The sequence below is a fragment of the Mirounga leonina genome, unplaced genomic scaffold, assembly GCF_011800145.1.
Source record: "Mirounga leonina isolate KUSES-001 unplaced genomic scaffold, KU_Mleo_1.0 Mir_165, whole genome shotgun sequence".
In the NCBI taxonomy this organism is placed as follows: domain Eukaryota; kingdom Metazoa; phylum Chordata; class Mammalia; order Carnivora; family Phocidae; genus Mirounga; species Mirounga leonina.
In genome coordinates, this window is record NW_023270415.1 from 11,081,030 (window position 1) to 11,099,131 (window position 18,102).

The 18,102-nt window shown below is 39.6% G+C and overlaps 1 protein-coding gene across 4 annotated transcripts in view; it reads right to left on the reverse strand.

Annotated features, from left to right (window-relative positions):
* NSMAF (neutral sphingomyelinase activation associated factor) overlaps positions 1–18,102 on the reverse strand; it is a 55,725-nt gene that overhangs the window by 23,479 nt on the left and 14,144 nt on the right. For all 4 annotated transcript variants that reach the window (XM_035011204.1, XM_035011202.1, XM_035011203.1 and 1 more), the window contains exons 2-9: positions 14,742–14,831; positions 11,906–11,984; positions 11,741–11,808; positions 11,622–11,658; positions 7,342–7,392; positions 4,944–5,015; positions 4,587–4,634; positions 4,438–4,490 (exon numbers count right to left, since the gene is read on the reverse strand). In XM_035011204.1, coding sequence (XP_034867095.1) covers positions 4,438–4,490; positions 4,587–4,634; positions 4,944–5,015; positions 7,342–7,392; positions 11,622–11,658; positions 11,741–11,808; positions 11,906–11,984; positions 14,742–14,831 — 498 coding nt within the window. The remainder of the gene's footprint in view (positions 1–4,437; positions 4,491–4,586; positions 4,635–4,943; positions 5,016–7,341; positions 7,393–11,621; positions 11,659–11,740; positions 11,809–11,905; positions 11,985–14,741; positions 14,832–18,102) is intronic.

Genomic DNA, 18,102 nt, shown 5'->3' on the forward strand with positions numbered 1-18,102 from the left:
GCTGTCAGAGCCCCCGGCACAAGAAGGGGTGGGCACGCAACCACTTCTGGAGGTAAACAGCATTTAGTTGGGTCTCTACTTCCAGATAAGAGAAATGAAGAATTACTTAAGCAAGCTGAACAACAGACCAGACACAGCAGAGAAGTCCAGTCAGGCTAAGAAAGGAGGGTCAGAAAAACAAAGAACAAATGGAATGCTAACAAACACTAAGACAGTGGGTTTAAAATCAACTACATCAATAATTACATATGTCATTTAGGTCCATCTAGTTGAGGGTTGTTCAGATCATCTATACTTTGTTGATGTTTTTGTCAATTTTGTTCTATCATCAATTACTGAGAGAAGGGTGTTGAAATTGCCAATAATTGTGGAATTATTCCTCCCATTTCTGTCAAATTTATGCCTTATGTATTATGAAGCTATATTGTTAGGTTCATATACATTTAGATGTGTAATGTCTTCTTGATGTGTTGAACCCTTCATCACTATGAAGTATCCCTCCTTATCCATTTGTCTTGAAGTCTGCTTTGTCCTCTTTTAATCTAGTCATACCAGGATTTTCATGTGGTATGATTGTATGGTATATCTTTTTCTATCCCCTGTTTTGAACCTGTGTCCTCATTCTGTTTCTGAAAACACACACAGTTTATATAGTTGAGTCTTGCTTTTTATACAGTCTGACAACCTCTACTTTTTAATGGGGATGTTTAATTCATTCATTCATTCATTCATTCAATTTTTTAGAGAGAGTGAGAGCAAGCATGGCGGTGGGGGGAGGGCAGAGGGAGAGGGAAAGAGAGAATCTCAAGCACACTCCATGCTCAATGCAGAACCCAATGCAGGGCTTGATCTCACAACCCTGAGATCATGACCTGAGCTGAAACCAGAAGTCGGATACTTAACCAGTTGAGTCCCCCAGGTGCCCCTAATTCATTTATGATAAAAAGAATACATCATGATCAAGTTGGATTTATCCCATGAAGAAGGTTGGCTTAACACTGAAAAAAAAATCAGTGTAATTCACAACATTAACAGAATAAAGTAGAAAAAAATGTGATCATTTCAGTAAGTGCAGAAAAAAATATTTAACAAAACTCTAAACCTATCATTGAAAATACTCTCGGCAAACCAGGGCTAAAAGGGAGCTTCTTCATTCTGATAAAGGGCATCCATGAAAATCCTACAGCTAGCCTCGTTCTTCAGTTGTGAAATAAACCCTTTTCCCGTAAGATCAAGAACAGGGCAAGGATGTGCTCCCACCACATCTATTAATTAAACAGTACAATGAGGCAAGACATAGAAATAAAAGCCACAAGGATTTCTGTGAAATGGTCATTATTCACAGATTAAACAATTATGTATATAGAAAACTCTATGCAATCTATAAAAAACCCACTAGGACTAATGAGTAAATCTGGAAATGTCACAGAATACAAGGTGAATGAAAAAAAAAAAACCCACTGTATTTCTATATACCAGTAACAAATAATTGGAAAAATCAAATTTAAATAGCATCAAAAAAATCCCCAATCTAGGAATCCATCCATCCACATATGACCACATCGACAGACTGAACATATAACAGTGGGGGAAAGCGGGTGAGGTGTAAAAGACCTCTGTGGATTGTCTTTATTATCTTTACACCTTTTCTTTAGATCTAAAATTAGCCTCACATAAAGTACTTTAAAGGGTATGTTTTGGGGTGCAAAAGGGGGGAAACGTGAATATGAAACTATAAATTACATGGCGTTAGAGAAGAAGCATTGGTACTTGAGTACTGTAACAGTAGGGAGGAGGGCCAGAGAATACCCTTTGAAGAGATACGTGTTGAAGTAATTACGGGGCAAGTGTCATGACATCTTGTAATGTAATTTTAAGTGATTCTGAAAAAGGTATGTATTTTATACACAATACATATACATGCAGGTACACATTACCTATATGTATATACACACATACCATATACACCTGCACGCACACGCACTCACAGAGCATGCGCGAACTAAAGCAAATCTGGCAAAATGTTAACAAACTAACCCTGGTGACCTGTAGGGTCTCTGTGTTCATTATGTTACTCTTTCAACTTGTGAGGATTTGAAATTTTCAGAATGAACAGTAGAGAAAAATAAATATAGTACCCTTCATTTCTTCAATAAGAAAGTATTTCCTCAGAACCATGATGAAAGCTTATTTTGGCAAAAGTTTACTTTTTTCTTTGAGAGGAAGTACATAACACTGGAGTATCTTATTTTATTCCGCAAAAGTTTCTTCCCCAAATTCTTCAGCCTAACATTTTAGAGACTGGATTAAATTAAAACTTCCAGAGTGAGCCATTTTTTAAATTAATGTCACATTGAAGCCCAGGATTGAAAAAATCACTACTCAGAAGAATTATGCATTCTAAGTAGGTCAAAAGAAGCTAATTCCTCTTATTCCTTTTCCTTCCTAAAATGGAAGCTATTATTCCCCCAGCAATCCACTTACCTAATATATCCTACAAGTATTAAAATAGAAAGGAAATTAATGCTATGTAGGTAAAACAGAAAAAGAAGCAAACAAATATAAACGCAGAAACATTATTGGCCAGATGGCTTCACTGGCAAGTTCTTCAACACTTTAACGTGTAGTGTAAGGGTCACAAATCTCACAAAGATAGCAATAAAACAGAATATTATAAACTATTCTCATTTATAAACATAAGCATCTAGCAAAAGCCTAATACATCATAATCCATAAATGAATCTATTCAACCAGTACATTCTGTTGTCCTAAGCTGCAGTGATCCACAGATTTAGCAGAACTCTAAAATAAAAATACTTAGTGAATAGGGCCTGCAATAATTTATACATAAGATTTTGTACACATTAAAGAGTTTACATATAAAGTTAATGGAGCTAATCACAAAGTCTAGCAGGGTTGCTGAAAACAAAATGAATACACAAAAATCCACTGCATTCTATATATCAACAATAAACGGAAAATGAGCTTTTTAGGACACTATTTACAACACCATCAAAAATATGAAGTACTTGGAATAAATCTAGCACAAGAGAGGAAAGACCTTTATGGAAAAAACCATAAGGAAGACATTAAAGAAGGCTAAATAAATGAGTGATTCATTGCAATCACAATCAAAATCTCAGGGAGCTTTCTTTTATGGAACTTGACAAGCTGTTTCTAAATTTATATGGAAGTGCAGCATAAGGCCAAGAATAGTGAAGACATAAATTAAAAAGGAAAACAAGGTGTGAGGCCCTGAACCTGCAGATGTCGGGAGTTATTATAAAGCTATGTGACTGATACAGTGGTATTGCTGATGAGATGCAAATCTACTTAGTATGAGGCAAGAAAGAAATAAGAGAGCAGGTTCATATAAAAGCATAATTATTTGCAGGAAATATCTTCATACTTAGAAAAGCCAAGAAAATCAATGAAAAAAAACACTGGGCCAGTAGGAATGTAGTCAGTCTCCTGGTCCCTGCAGGACTCCTTAGTAAGATACTGATCACAGACTGAAAGGTCAGGAAAGACCTTCCGGAACAACCAACAGCTAAGCTGAAATCAGATGAGTAAGTAAGAGTCAGCCAGGTGCAAAAGGGGAAGGAGGCCAAGCACTCCAAGCACAGGCAACACGTCCAAAGGCTCAGAGGGAAGAGAGCACGGGGCATGCTCGGGATCTCTATAAAGGCAAAGAGCCAGCACACAGAATTCGAGACAAGCCACCAGTGACCAGAGTAGTGCGCAAGGGCTAGATTGGAAGCCATGGAAGGTTGAGACTTCACCCTGAGGGCAGTGGGAAATCTTGAAGAGTTTTAAACAGATAAGTGACATAATTAAGTAAGTTCTTTAGAAAAACCACATTTTCAAAGTACACTCGGGACAGTAGGGAAGCGAGGACAGGAGAAGGGCAGACTGGGGGCAGGTGGACAAGCTAAGAGCTGTTAGAGTGTTCTGAGTGAAGGTGATGGTGGCCTGAACTCAGGCAACAACAGTGGGAAAAGATGGTGACAGACTAGAAAGATCTTAAGGAGCATCAGTCAACAGGCCTGGCTGACCGACCAAAGTCAGGATGGAGAAGCCGAGGCCAGGGCCATTCCCGACCACGTGCAGGTCTGGGTGCCACAGATGGTAACAGGGGCGGTTTGGGACAAGCTGAAGTAGGCATACAGGTTGAAGACGTGCACTCCTCTTAGAATCAGAGAATGAGAGGCGCCTGGGAGGCTCAGGTGGTTAAGCATCCAACTCTTGATTTTGGCTCAGGTCGTGATCTTGAGGTCCTGGGATTGAGCCCTGCATCTGTATCCATGATCAGCAGGGAGTCTGCTTAAGATTCCCTCTGCCCCTCCCCCTACTCACACGCACACAAGCGCTCACTCTCTCTCTCTCATATAAATTAAAAAAAAAAAAAAGAATCAGGGAATGAAATCATTAACTTACCTGTTTTTGTCAAATGATGTCCTAGCCAAACGTGACTGCAAAATAGCTGTTATCTATGAAAACAGAACCATTTAAAATTAAGTATTTATGAGTAAAACCTCAATATAATTTAATTCATAATAAAGACAATTTACTGTAGAAATTCTTACCATAGCAGTTTGGTCCCCTAGTTTGTCAAGGCGGGACGCTCTGTGAAGCTACAATATTACAAATATACAGGAATTTATTTTTTTCTCTAAAACAATATGAAGGTATTTCCTTAGAAGCAACGAAAAACAGCAATCATTCTGTTACTTAGTAATGGTTAAAATCACTTCTGATATATCTATGACTTCTTTCTAATATATAGTTTTCAAATTCAACATATTCAAGTAAATCTGCTTCATATTTATAAAAGAAATTGTGGTTTTAGTGAGATGTATGAATATGATTTTTTTTTTAAGTTTCTGCCTAAGTTTGCTTTGAATTCTTTGCCTGGTGAATGCCCGAGTGAGGCACTGGCTTACCTGAAGCAAGGTCTCCACAACATCTTCCACTTTCCCTGAAACATCCAATTCAAAGACATACTCCATTTTGCCCTAAGAAATCAAATCAAAGAGAATAAGCATGTCAAACCGTATTCCCTTAAGAACATCTGCAACACCCCTGCTGACGTTTCTTTTCCTTAATCTAGGCACATAATCACTACAAACTTCCCCCTTAGTACTGCTTTAGCATGTTTAGGCATGTTCTGGTTTTGATTTTGTCTCAAGGTATTTTTTTAACTTCCCTTTTTACTTCTTCTTTGACCCATTGCTGGTTCATGAGTGTTGTTCAACTTCCACACACTTGTGAATGTTCCTCCTGCTATGTATTTCTAGTTTTATTCTATGGTGGGCAGAAGGGGTACTCGATAGGATTTCAATCTTGAATTTATTTTGATTCGTTTTGTGACCTAACATGTGATGCATGCTAGAGAATGTTCCGTGTGCATTAGAGAAGAATGTGGATTCTGATGCTGTTGGGTAGAGTGTTCCCTATGTGTCCCTTAGGTCCATCTGGTCTACAGTGTTGCTCAGATCTGCTATTTCCTAAATGACCTTCTGTCTGGATGTTCTACCCATTACTGAAAGTGGGGCGCTGAGGTCTCCTATTATTATTGGGCTGCTGTCAATTTCTTCCTTCAGTTCTGTCAATGTCTGCTTCAAATACTTAGGTGCTCGGAGGATGAGGGACTAGATATTGTGAAGATTAATGTGATGTGTCACATGCTCTCCTCTTCTCTGAGTCCGCCGGGCTGTGCTGTCCTGTGTGCGCTGGACCACGGGTCCCCTGGAGCCCCAGCCTGACGTCCAGGTCCTCCTTGTTTTCAGCGGCCCCCAGGCATCTAGGGTCCCCCAGGTCCTGTCACCACTCCAAGACAGGCAAGACAGAAGCCAGTCCCTCAGGCAGCCACCCCAACAGTCAGAAACCTGGACACATGGTCCAGTCTTTTCTTTCCCTCCCCGGGAGAAGTTGGGAGCTGAGAGTTCCCTCCCATCACATGGTATTGGGCCCACGGAGGACCTACATTGAAAGGGTGTTACAAACATCCCCATCAGCCTCAGTGAGGCTGGTTTCATGCTAACCTGGGGGAAGGGCCTCTTAATTAGTTTCCAGGTTTGTCACAAAAGGCATTGGTCCATGTATTATTGATTGAATCAGGGTCGCCATGAGAGGAACAAGGGCTTCCTATTCTGTCATCTCTCATGGTCACCATCAGTATCACTATGCCCCTCCTAAATGTGGAAATCCTCGGGTGTTCTAATTCGCACTGGAACAAAAGAGCTTTTCTTTGTTTCAGACAACCTCCCTCATCTCCCTTTACATAACTTTTCAATGGGCCAAGGACTGCTTTGCACTTCAAGTGGGTATCAGGAGAGCCTTAGCAGGGAGAGCCCCCCAGGCGGTGGTTCTCAGCTTGGGGGGGCGGATATCCTACCACCCCCATGAGGCTTTGGTCAATGTATGGAGGAACTACCCAGCAGCAGGGGTGATGGTGTAGTAGGCGTGTTTAGTTTAGCCTGGGAGCAGGCTGCAGTGCAAGGGATGCCCCACACAATTAAGAACTATCCTTCCCCAAATGCCAGCAGCCCCATCTGAGAGTAATTAAATCTCGTATTTACGGTTTCTGACTTAACTGGCACATGCACGTGTTTCTTGTGCATAAAGCCCCAAGGCCACGGCGTGTGGTCTGCGGGTCCCACAACTGCTGGCTGAGAAACTGCAGACAGAGACTCACCCTGCGGGGCTGTCTGCTCAGAGAGGGTGGCTTTTCCTCATTCACAGAGGTGGCCCTATCCAGAGCACTAGCCTGATGTAGGTCCTATAAAGACTCTCTTTTGGTAAAAGCTATCCCTTTACTATATATTAAGTTGTAGCAAAAGAATTAAGTAAAGCACAGAATGGTGAAATGTAAAATCTTTGCTTACTTGACAAGTCCTGGAAAACCAGACATTGTATTCACGTCTAGTCATAGCTTCTCCCAGTTAAGAAAATTTATAAATTATGACTGAGCTCCCAAATAAGAGTATTTTATAACCTATCAATATTTCTCAAGCATTAAAAAAAAACACATTCTCAGTAATATCCAACAAAATAACCTTATAAATGATACATATTCTGATTTCAGTTTCCAATCTAATAATTTAAGCTTTTTTCCTCCCCTATTAGACACATTTGTTTTTAAGTCAAAAAGTTAGTTGAAATCTCTTGAACTAAAGTCTGTGGCTCCCTTGGGTAATTTTGTTGTAACTGGGTAACAAGCTTTTTAAATACTCATTATATTATTATTAGATTAGATTAAAGATGTTAATAAAGTCACAAAATCTTATTGCTTAAAATCACTATACAAATTGCTAGGAATAAATGAAAAGCTTTACTTACCCTTTCAATTTTATATGGGGCAACAATGTTGTGTTCTTTAATGAAATATACCTGAGAAAGACAAATCAATACTTGTAAAATAACTAAAAATTTTTAGAGTAATGAGTTACCACAAATTAGGATATTATGAATCAAATTTAAATCCTTGTTCCATAATATCAATTTCCAAAAGCACTTGCATTGATCTTCATATGGCTTTAACGTTCTGATGTTGGAATAATAAATATAAAATTAAAAAGAGATTCATCAAGGCAATAAGGTAGCAACCATTCCTGGATAAATAAAATATTTAGGATGTTTTATGAATGTCCGTACTTGCACCAAGTAACCAAGTAGACAGGTGAAGGAAGCTAATCGAAGTGCCAATTTTCTACGAAAAGGGTAAAACAGAGTCACTGTGGTATGAGATACATTTCTAAACATAAAGAAATTTCTCTTCTCTAGAGGTGATCTGGGCACACGGTGTTTGGTACTACACTGTATGTCAGTAACCATGTCCAACAAGCAACATCACCTCCAGAGCCATCAACACGGAGCCTCTACCTTGAGCCCTGCCTTCCCTCCTGTTTTGGTGAAGGGTGTGCCTGGGCCCTCAAAACCACTCACTCCACGAGGCCACAGAATGTAGACCTCCCTCCACCCGTCAGCTGTTCAAAACGTTTGCTTCTGTGGTAATACGGTTGCTGCACTCTCTCCCATTAGAAAAAAACCATAGATAAAAACCCTCCCTTGTCTTATATCCTCCTTTTGCCATTTCTGTTCCTTTTTCTGGCAAAACTCTTTGCAAGAGCTGACTGTACTTTCTCTTGGGCTCAGGACAGGTTTTCAGCCGCAACACGTTACGGAATCCAGTCCTGAGAAGGTCCTAAAAGGTGCAGAGGATTTCCATGTCACCAAACCCAAGAGTCTGTTCTAAGGACTTCCTCGAGTCTGTCTCACAGAGCATACGACAGAGCTGATGGTTCTTCCTGAAGCAGTTCAGGAAGCCGCCACTCCTGGCCCTCCCCGACCTCATCTGCTGCTCCTTCTGTCTTCCTTCGGACCCTCTGTCTTCCCAACCTCCCCCTGGCGGAGCTCCTGAGCCTTCGTCCTCAGACCGCACTGTGCACACTCACCCCGTTGGGAAGCCTCATCCAGCCCCAGGGCATTACCCAGGTTCTCTTTCTCACCTCCGCCTCCTCCCTGAGACCCACACCACTGCTCCCAAATGCCCACCAGCCTGTTCCTCTCGGAGGCCACGTTCTAAACAAAGCGTGCTCTTCAGGCTTCTTTACAGTAGTAAAGGGCACGGCTATCCACCCTGTTGGGAGTCATTCCTGACTGTTTTCCTTTGCACCTTGCAACTAACGCATCAGCACAACTGTGGGGTTTTCCTTCAGAATATATCCAGACACTGACCATCTCCCACCCTGCCATCGCTACCATCCTGATCCAAAACCTCTGGGTTCTCAGCACCCCTAAAGGCATGTGTCCCCCACAGCATATTCTCTACCGGGGCTCCAAGAGATGTGCAAATACATACAAAGCAGACGGTGCCCCTCCTCTTCTCAGCTCTCCAGGGGTTTTTCGCTTTTGCGCTTTATTCGGACTCCTTACTGTGGCCCGTAGGCTCTCCGTGACATAGCCCCTGCCACTGCTCCAACCCTTCTTCCCAGCTGCCCTCTGAGCCTTGTCCCACCAGGCACACTCATCCTCACGGCGCCTGCCACCCGCCAGGACACTCGCCTCTCAGGGCCTCCACTGCTCAGGATGAGCAGCCACTGGCTGGCTCATTCCCTCAGGCCTTCCGAGTGGTGTGCCTTCACATGCACCTCCTTGGCCAGGCGCCCCTGGCCGTTGTATGTGCAGCAGCACCCGTGCTCCTCATCCTTCTCTATCCTTTCGTCCTGTTGGCATCGTCGTCATTACAGAAGATGTGCGCTTGTTGTCGCTTGCCCCCATCTCAAGGTAAAGGCCATGGGAGAGGGGCTTTGGATATTTTGTTCTTTCCTATAGCTTCATAACCTTGAATATATTTACTGAATATATAAATGCCTGAATAAAAGGCGTTTATTTTTTACATTATTTACACACATACACCCCTCTTTATTCTACAAAAGAAAATTTGGAAGCAAAACTCTCTAAAGCCTAAAGGACCATAACATATTTCTGAAACAGTGTGACCACTTACGGTAATCAAAACCCACAGAAGTTGTTTTTTGTTTTTTTTTTTTAATTGTATACTCAATCTAGGAAGCTTGAAATAATTCTAGAAAGAGGAACTTCTGACTGATTACCCCTCGATGTGAAGCTGGTTTTGAGTTTGCCTGACACGAGACCTCTTCTAATAAGTTTGTAAATACACTAAAATGGATAATTTTTATAATGGAAACCACACTTCTGACTGAAAAAGTACCCCTTCCTTTCAAGATATGGATTTATTAGCATTAGGCCATGATGCAGAATACTTCAGAAATAATGAGAGCACAGGTGCAGGTCACAATGATTAATAATGCATTCTGCCCCTGCCCCCCCAACCACCACCCGGAGTAATAGATGGCTACAGCTGCTTGCCAATATGCCGGTTCAAACAACATAAAGTCAAAGATAGGCTGTGAAATGCTTTCTTCCTTAAGATTCATTGACTCATTCATGCAAGGCAGACCTCGAAAATCACCTAATCTGATAACTCCCGGCTTTCATAAAATACTTTTCAATATACATTAAAAAGTGTTCCATGAACAGAAGTGGTAAGCGGTCCAAAAACCGCTGGGAGCACCCTCTGCTCCCAACCATCTGCCTCCTTGAGACCCTCATGGCACTTCCTCTGGACCCTCTCTCTGTTTGCTAAGGCTTTGAGTCAAGTCTTGAAGTATAGAAAGCTGCGTCTTTGCTTCCCACAGCTTCTCCTACACTTACTTGACGGTGGAGGGAATTTCCTTCCAACACTTCACAGAACTAGGGCCCTGCACATAGTTTGGGCAACGTGATCTCTAACCCTCTCATTTTAGAGATGAAGAAGGTAAAATCCAGAGCAAAAAGCAAGTGCGAGAGGCCCTCTACTCCCGTCTTATTTATAAGTTTAAAAAAAAAATCTATAGATGATATAAGTGTATGATAGGAGAAAAACCGTGTTTTGATTTTTCTGTGTTGCCGGTACTGAGCACGATACTGGGAACATATATGTATGCCGAATAAATCTGGGATGAAAAAAAGGTGAGGACCCCAAGCCTCATAATGTGTACAAGACAGCACATCCTGAGTTGGTTGTCACCACGAGTCACCCTGAGACCTCCCTCGGTGCTGTGCTGCTGGCCTCCCACCTTCTAAGTGGCTCGGAGAGCACAGGAGGGACCACAGTGCTTCCAGCTCAACCCCCACACGCTGTCAGGACTCCTGAGGATGAAACCACAAGCCTGCAGGCCTCACACAACTTTTTTTTTTTTTAATTTTTTTATTGTTATGTTAATCCCCATACATTACATCATTAGCTTTAGATGTAGTGTTCCATGACTCATTGTTTGTGCATAACACCCAGTGCTCCATGCAGAACGTGCCCTCCTCAATACCCATCACCAGGCCAACCCATCCTCCCACCCCCCTCCCCTCTAGAACCCTCAGTTTGTTTTTCAGAGTCCATCGTCTCTCATGGTTCGTCTACCCCTCCGATTTCCCCCCCTCCTCACACAACTTTATAAACATTAAGGGTCTCAGGGCACCTGGGTGGCTCAGTCAGTTAAGCATCTGCCTTCGGCTCAGGTCATGGTCCCAGGGTCCTGGGATCAAGCCCCGCATCCAGCTCCCTGCTCAGTGGGGAGTCTGCTTCTCCCTCTGCCCCTCCCCCCTGCTCATGTGTGCTCTCTCTCTCTCTCTAATAAATAAAATCTTTAAAAAAAAACATTAAGGATCTCATGAGAGAATCACAGCTTTAAAAAAAATACAGTTCTCAATGGTTCAATCTTTTTTTTTTTTAAGATTTTATTTATTTATTTGAGAGACAGAGTGAAAGATGAGAGGGCACACACAAAGGGAGAAGCAGGCTCCCCACTGAGAAGGGAGCCTGATGTGGGGCTCGATCCTAGGACCCTGGGATCATGACCTGAGCCGAAGGTAGACGCCTAACCGACTGCGCCACCCAGGCACCCCTCAATGGTTCAATCTTAAAGCATGTAAACATCTTTTCTAACAGTCTTTATCTGATATTTCAATAAATAATGTCACCGTGCTAAAAAAAAAAAAAAAAAGTGTGTGTGTGTGTGTTCACTAAGGTTAGGAAAAAATATTTACTATGTGCTTCTTACCTGACTGAAAATGAGTGAAATCTCCCCAGATTTTGCCCTAGAATGCAGATAAAAGTCATTAAATATATATAATTTTTTTAGGTAGAAGTAAAATTAAACAGTTAGTGACAATGACATACTTTGAAAAGTGTCTATTGGATCCATTTTCTCCATGTTTTCCTATTTTTATACAATCTCTCAAAGGAATCTGGATAAAATTGAGAGAGAAATATTACAAAAATAAGCAAGGACAAAATATACACAAAAAGTAGGAATGTCTCTGTTCACATTTAAAATGCATTTACCTTAATGATGGGCTGGGATATTGCATCCGGTTCAAAAATAACTGATTTTGAACATATTTTTAAGGAGCCTCTGATTTTCCTAGGGATCAAAGTATAAAGGATTATTATTAGTGAACACACGAAATGTCACAAAAGAATCATAATACATTTTAACTAGAAAGTAGATAACTAAAGCATTAACTGAAAGAACAACAATATAATTAATTTTAATTACATTGACCCCAGGCTGATGGTTTGCCAACCTGATCCCATTATTCATTAGGGACTGAAATTTTTATCACTCCTTCTGTTCTTATTATCTAGAATTCATCCACAAAGAACAACTTTACAGTATTTATTTATGATTTGGAGTACAGTTTTTCTCTATGATTTGAAGTACAATTGGTACAAAGAAAGCAGAAAAAAAAATGCTTGATTCTTTACCTCTATTTATCAAGTTTTGGAATAATGAGTTGGTGTCCTAGGATCCCTGCCAGGCAATCTAAAGAGCTCATGAACTTGTGGATTTTAATGATTCTGATACATTTCCACCACTGCAGGCATTGTTCTTTTTTGATGTTCAGTTTGTCCTGTTTGTTGCCCAATTCTTCAAGTTGGCCCTTGTGTCCTTTTAATTCAATGTATAGTAGTTTCTGATACCTCCCTTACTTGCCAGTAGGACAAGATGTGCCAGGTTCATCTTGCACCCTGCCTGCCTCAGACTTAGACTCAGCCACTTCTCAAAGAGCCCTCACTCCTTTTCTTGGGAAGCAGTACTCAGAGAGCACAATCTCATTGCTATGGGGTTGTTTCTAGGCTTTTCCCGAGGGGAAAGCTAGGAAATACTTTCTTTTAAAAGAAAAGTATATGAATCCATATAAACGTTTCCAATTCAAATGTAAGATTAGGCTTTTAACTTAACTCCTTTACTATGAGATTTGTATCTCATCCTGAAAGTCTTGTCTTGGCATCAACATATTACTCATTTGCTTCATTTAACTATATAAATCTATGTGCACATGTGAATAAACCAGTTTCAAATTAATAATACCAAAATTACTAACAATGATATTACTACTGAAACATTTACAACCTTTTTTGCAATTCTTTTTCTACTCAGGTCATATCTCACCCAGAGACACAAATTACTATGTTGTGAAGCTGATTAAAATAGTTCTTCTCTGCGGTTAACCTTCCAGCTTACATATAGTTAAGTTCACTTATTTCATTTTCTTTTCGATTTTTAAGATTTACTATTTCTTCTCAAATTTAATTCTATATCAAAATATATGTAAAATATTTCTGCAGTTCCAAAAGCGAAGTTATAAAATAAGGGACATTCAGAGAAGTCTAGTTGTCATTTTATATTATTTCCCCATTGATCCTTCTTCTGTGTAGATAATCGCTTTCATTAGCTTTTAGTTTATGTTTTTCTAAACATATAATTTAAAATGTTTTTAGTTTTTAAAAATAGAAACAAAAATTATTCCTTTCCTTTCATAAATATGTGAAAGACAGCATACAATACACAGTATTTGGTCCCTTACTTTTTGCACTAAATATATGCTGGAGATCACGCCACAGCTCTATACAGAGCTGCTTCGTTCCTTTGTTACAGCTGCATAGTACTCCATTATGAGGACATGCCATTGCTATTCAATCAGTTCCCCATTGGATTGTTTCCAGTATTTTGCAATTACAAGTAGTGTTATGATAAATAACCTTGTACATATGTCCATTTCTTTATTTCCCAGGGTACCTCTGAGATAGTTCCCTAGAAGCAGCCTAGCTAGATCAATAGGTTAACTAATGCACATGCAATGTTGCTAGACATCACCGAATTCACTTCCATGGGTCGTACCACTGAACTCTAATAATAACTTAAAAATTACAAAACAGGTTTCAGTTTGCTAGCTTATATTTGTGTTTTAATAATAAACAAATGCACTTAATTTTAAGCAAGACATGTTATGGTATGGGGCAGAGGAGTATAGGGAGGAAAAACAAAGGTATAGAATTAGGGAGAAGAATACGAACAAAATTCCAGAAGTAAGAAAGCAAGGTTCTGCTTTCCAAGGAACAATAACTGTCTAATCTGAATGCTAAGGAAACGACATGTCATAAGCTCCCAAACAAAAACTAAGTAATTTTTACTCTAGGTTGTATTTAAACAAATACCACCACATGGCTTTGATAGTCCTTTCAAGATAAAACCTGAACAACACTAAAAATTAAAGAGTTTATTTAATATCAAAGCATGTTCAAGTTGTGGCCTATAGTGAAGGGACATCCCCAAAGGAAATCATTAGTAGATACAATTTTGCCGGAACAACTCTGATCTAAATTCCAAGTTGGCATTTTAAACAAAACACTTCATTACACATTTTTGTACACAGCTTTCAAAAGTTACGGCCAAAGAAACCGAATCTGTTTTCATAGCAATAAACAGTAATGATTACAATACAGAGAAAATGGATTCTGCTTCCAGTTCAAATCAAATTATTCATTTTGAAAGTACTGATTTTTATGCCACTCTGGTCTTTTATGATTACTACTTTATAACACCATAACCCAAATAATTGAGAGTACAAGTACAAAAGTGATACAGGAAAAAAGAGCTGGAATGAACCAGTCCTGTCCAGTTGAGCTAAGACACCCACGTTAGAGGAATTCGTACATACTGCTTCTCAGCTTTGGAAAATATCTGAAGTTATGACAGCAACTTCAAAATCCTCCTTTCCCGTTACTTTCCCAGTACAAAAGGGCGACAAATCTACGTGACCATACATTTAATTTTAAAAATATCAGACAAAGAAAAGGTCTGTTGGTTCTGTAGAGATCCAAAAATCTTCCTTACCTTTCATTCTGATTGCCCTTGTTCTGAATATGATTAGCTGTGTGTTGTTCAAAGTAGTATTCCTCCAAGTTAAGTAGGAGCAAGGAAAATCTAAATTTGGAAAAACCAGAACAAACAAAACGAAACCTCATGTTTATTGTTTTTTAGGCAAAAGAAAGCAGAATATTCAAAGCGTCTGTTCCCAAAGTGATTGTCCATTCATTAAATCAACAAATACCTATTAGGTGTATATTATACACAAAAATGCTCTTCTCTATTCAGTGGGAGAAAGCAACAGACAGACTTGCCCAGCCGAGTTAAAGATTAATAAAACTTACTTATAGGTGGATTTTTTTTTTTTTAATTCCTTTAGGAGAAACCGCAAATTTCATGAAATAAAACTTATTCTTGCCTGAACCAAACCTGGGGCTTGCCCACCTATGGAGTTTTCATCCTTTGTTTCGGCTGGCTGACCACCAGGCTTCCCTACCTCCCCTTCCAGACTGCACACCTCTCCGGCTCAAGTGTTCTGCCTCATGGTTGGTTGCATATATCCTACTACTTCCACAGGATCATATGCCTCTGAGAGGCAGACTCTAGATATTTCCCTGTAATAACCAGTCTAATGCTTTGGTGTTGAATAAATAAGTAAATTAAACAGGATAGGATTAAAATATAGTTCTTTTTAAAGTTTTAAGTGTTTTAAACTTTTTTTTCTTTTTAAAGATTTTATTTACTTATTTGACAGAGAGAGAGCACAAGCAGGGGGAGTGGCAGGCAGAGGGAGAGGGAGAAGCAGGCTCCCCGCTGAGCAGGGAGCCTGATGTGGGGCTTGATCCCAGGACCACAGGATAGTGACCTGAGCCAAAGGCAGACACTTAACCAACTCAGCCACCCAGGCGCCCAAGTGTTTTAAACTTTTAAAAACACAATAAGGTAATAAGAAAAGGTATTAATTCAGTTGTATGGCCACAGAAACAAATATATGGCAAATAACTGGAAACAAGTGTTTTTCGTTCAGGAAACAACAGTGGCATCTAGAGTTACAGGAGAAACTCTCAGGGGGAGCGTGGGACTGGAATTCGGGTGTGTTGGAGGAAGGTATCACCAATAAACATAGCTGATCGAGCGTGTATGTCTCTTTCTGCTCCCTCCAGAAGCCCCACTAAAATCTGAGTGAACGAAAATATTTTTTAAATGGTAAAACCACAGCAAAGAAAACTGAGTCACAAGTGAAGATGAGAGCAACAAACCTGAGAGAAATGGAAAGCAGATGGGAGGAATCAGCAGTGGTCAGAAACGAGAACAGGACATACCCTCCAGTAGAAGGTACCAGTCAGGAGAAAACCAACTCAAGTCATAGGACTTCCAGAAAGTCCTGAAATCGCAGGTAACAAGTACAAAGAAGACCGGGAGGACATACGGGGGATAGTGAGAAGTCTAAATGAGTCAGTAGCCCAGATTCCTCCCCCGATGCCTATCCTACCTTACTCTGGTTTTTCTAGACAAAAACTGAGCAAGAGTCTCCAAACTAGACATCAAGCACAGTGGAGAGCAGGGCTATGGCGTAAAAAAGTAGGAAGACATAACCATTCCAAGTAACAGTTTGGTAGATTATTTTTAGAAAATATGAAACAGCTGTAGAGAAAAGACCCATGGATAGGAATATCTGAAAGAGCCAGGTCTTTACAATATCCTTCTATACTGAAGCCCAACAGAAAAGGCCCGCCCACAGTGACAGAATTACGTGCTTCACACTAAAACACGAATGGCTAACCCAAGATCACCAGCCTCTAATATGAAAGAACTAGACCAAAACAACTTGGAGTTCTAGACACAATAGAGAGAACAGGAGGTCAAAAGCCTATAATAAATTCACTTACAAAGAAGAAATTATATTCATGGAACAAGACATTGCTCATTCCAAAGAAGATCTGAACCAAAAGAAGAATATAACTCGTAAATTAAGAATAATGACAGCAGGAACCAGCTTTACCATCCTAATAGGTAACTTTTTATTAGCCTATTTGTGTCTTTAAATCCATGAATAAGAATTAATCATAGGCTAAAATGCCAGAGCTCAAAGTAAAATGCTCACTATTAATACCTATTCTGGATTTCAGTACAATCACAAGAGTTAGGATTGCTAGAGCAGTCCTTTGATGCATCAGATACTTTCCATGAAGGTTAAATCAGAGAGATACTTAATAGCTACCTTGCCCCTTATTTTTAGCTTGTGCCTTAATGACCTGAAACCCTTTGCTTGGCCTGGAGCTATATAACCCTCTCTTCCCATTCTTCATCTCCCTACTCCTCCTCTTGGAGAGAAGGTAAAATAAAATAAGTATCTTTAATAAGACAATGGCATAATTTTATTGCTATGAAACACAAGTAGCCCTCATAGACAACCAGCTCTTCCATATAATTATTAAAATGTAGTACTATTCCTTGCAATAGCATGAATGGATCTAGAGGGTATTAAGCTAAGTGAAATAACTCAGAGAGAGACAAATACCGTATGACTTCACTCATATGTGGAATTTAAGAAACAAATGAGTAAAGAAAAAAGAGACCAAAAAACCCCAAATAACCAGATTCGTATATAGAAAACTGGTGGGTTGCCAGAGGGGAAGTGGGTGGGGTGATGGCTGAAATAGGTAAAGGGGTTTAAGAGTACACTTGTGATGAGCACTGGGTAATGTACAGGATTGTTGAATCATTATGTTATACACTGAAACTAATATAATGCTGTATGTTAATGATACTTGAATTAAAAATAAGTACTCTTTGGGCACCTGGGTGGCTCAGTTGGTTAAGCGACTGCCTTCGGCTCAGGTCATGATCCTGGAGTCCCGGGATCGAGTCCCACGTCGGGCTCCCTGCTCAGCAGGGAGTCTGCCTCTCTCTCTGACCCTCCCCCCTCTCATGCTCTCTATCTCATTCTCTCTCTCATATAAATAAATAAAATCTTTAAAAAAAAAATAAAAAAAATAAAAATAAGTACTTTTTAAAAAAAAGAAAAATAAAAAATATATAACCCTATTATATATAATAATATAATTAAATTAATAATTTTATTTATATATTAATTATATATATTTTAAAAGAAAAATAAAAATATATTCCTATTATATATTATATATCATATATATAATATTACAATATATTATTAAATGTCCATACTACCCAAAGTGATCTGCAGATTCAATGGAATCCCTATTAAAATCTCAATGGCATTTATTAAAGAAATAGAAAAAAAATCCTAAAATTCATATGGAATTGAATAGCCAAAACGATCAGCCTCACAGTTCCTGATTTCAAAACATATTACAAAGCTACAGTAATTGAAACAAATTCAAAATCAGCAGACAGACATATAAAC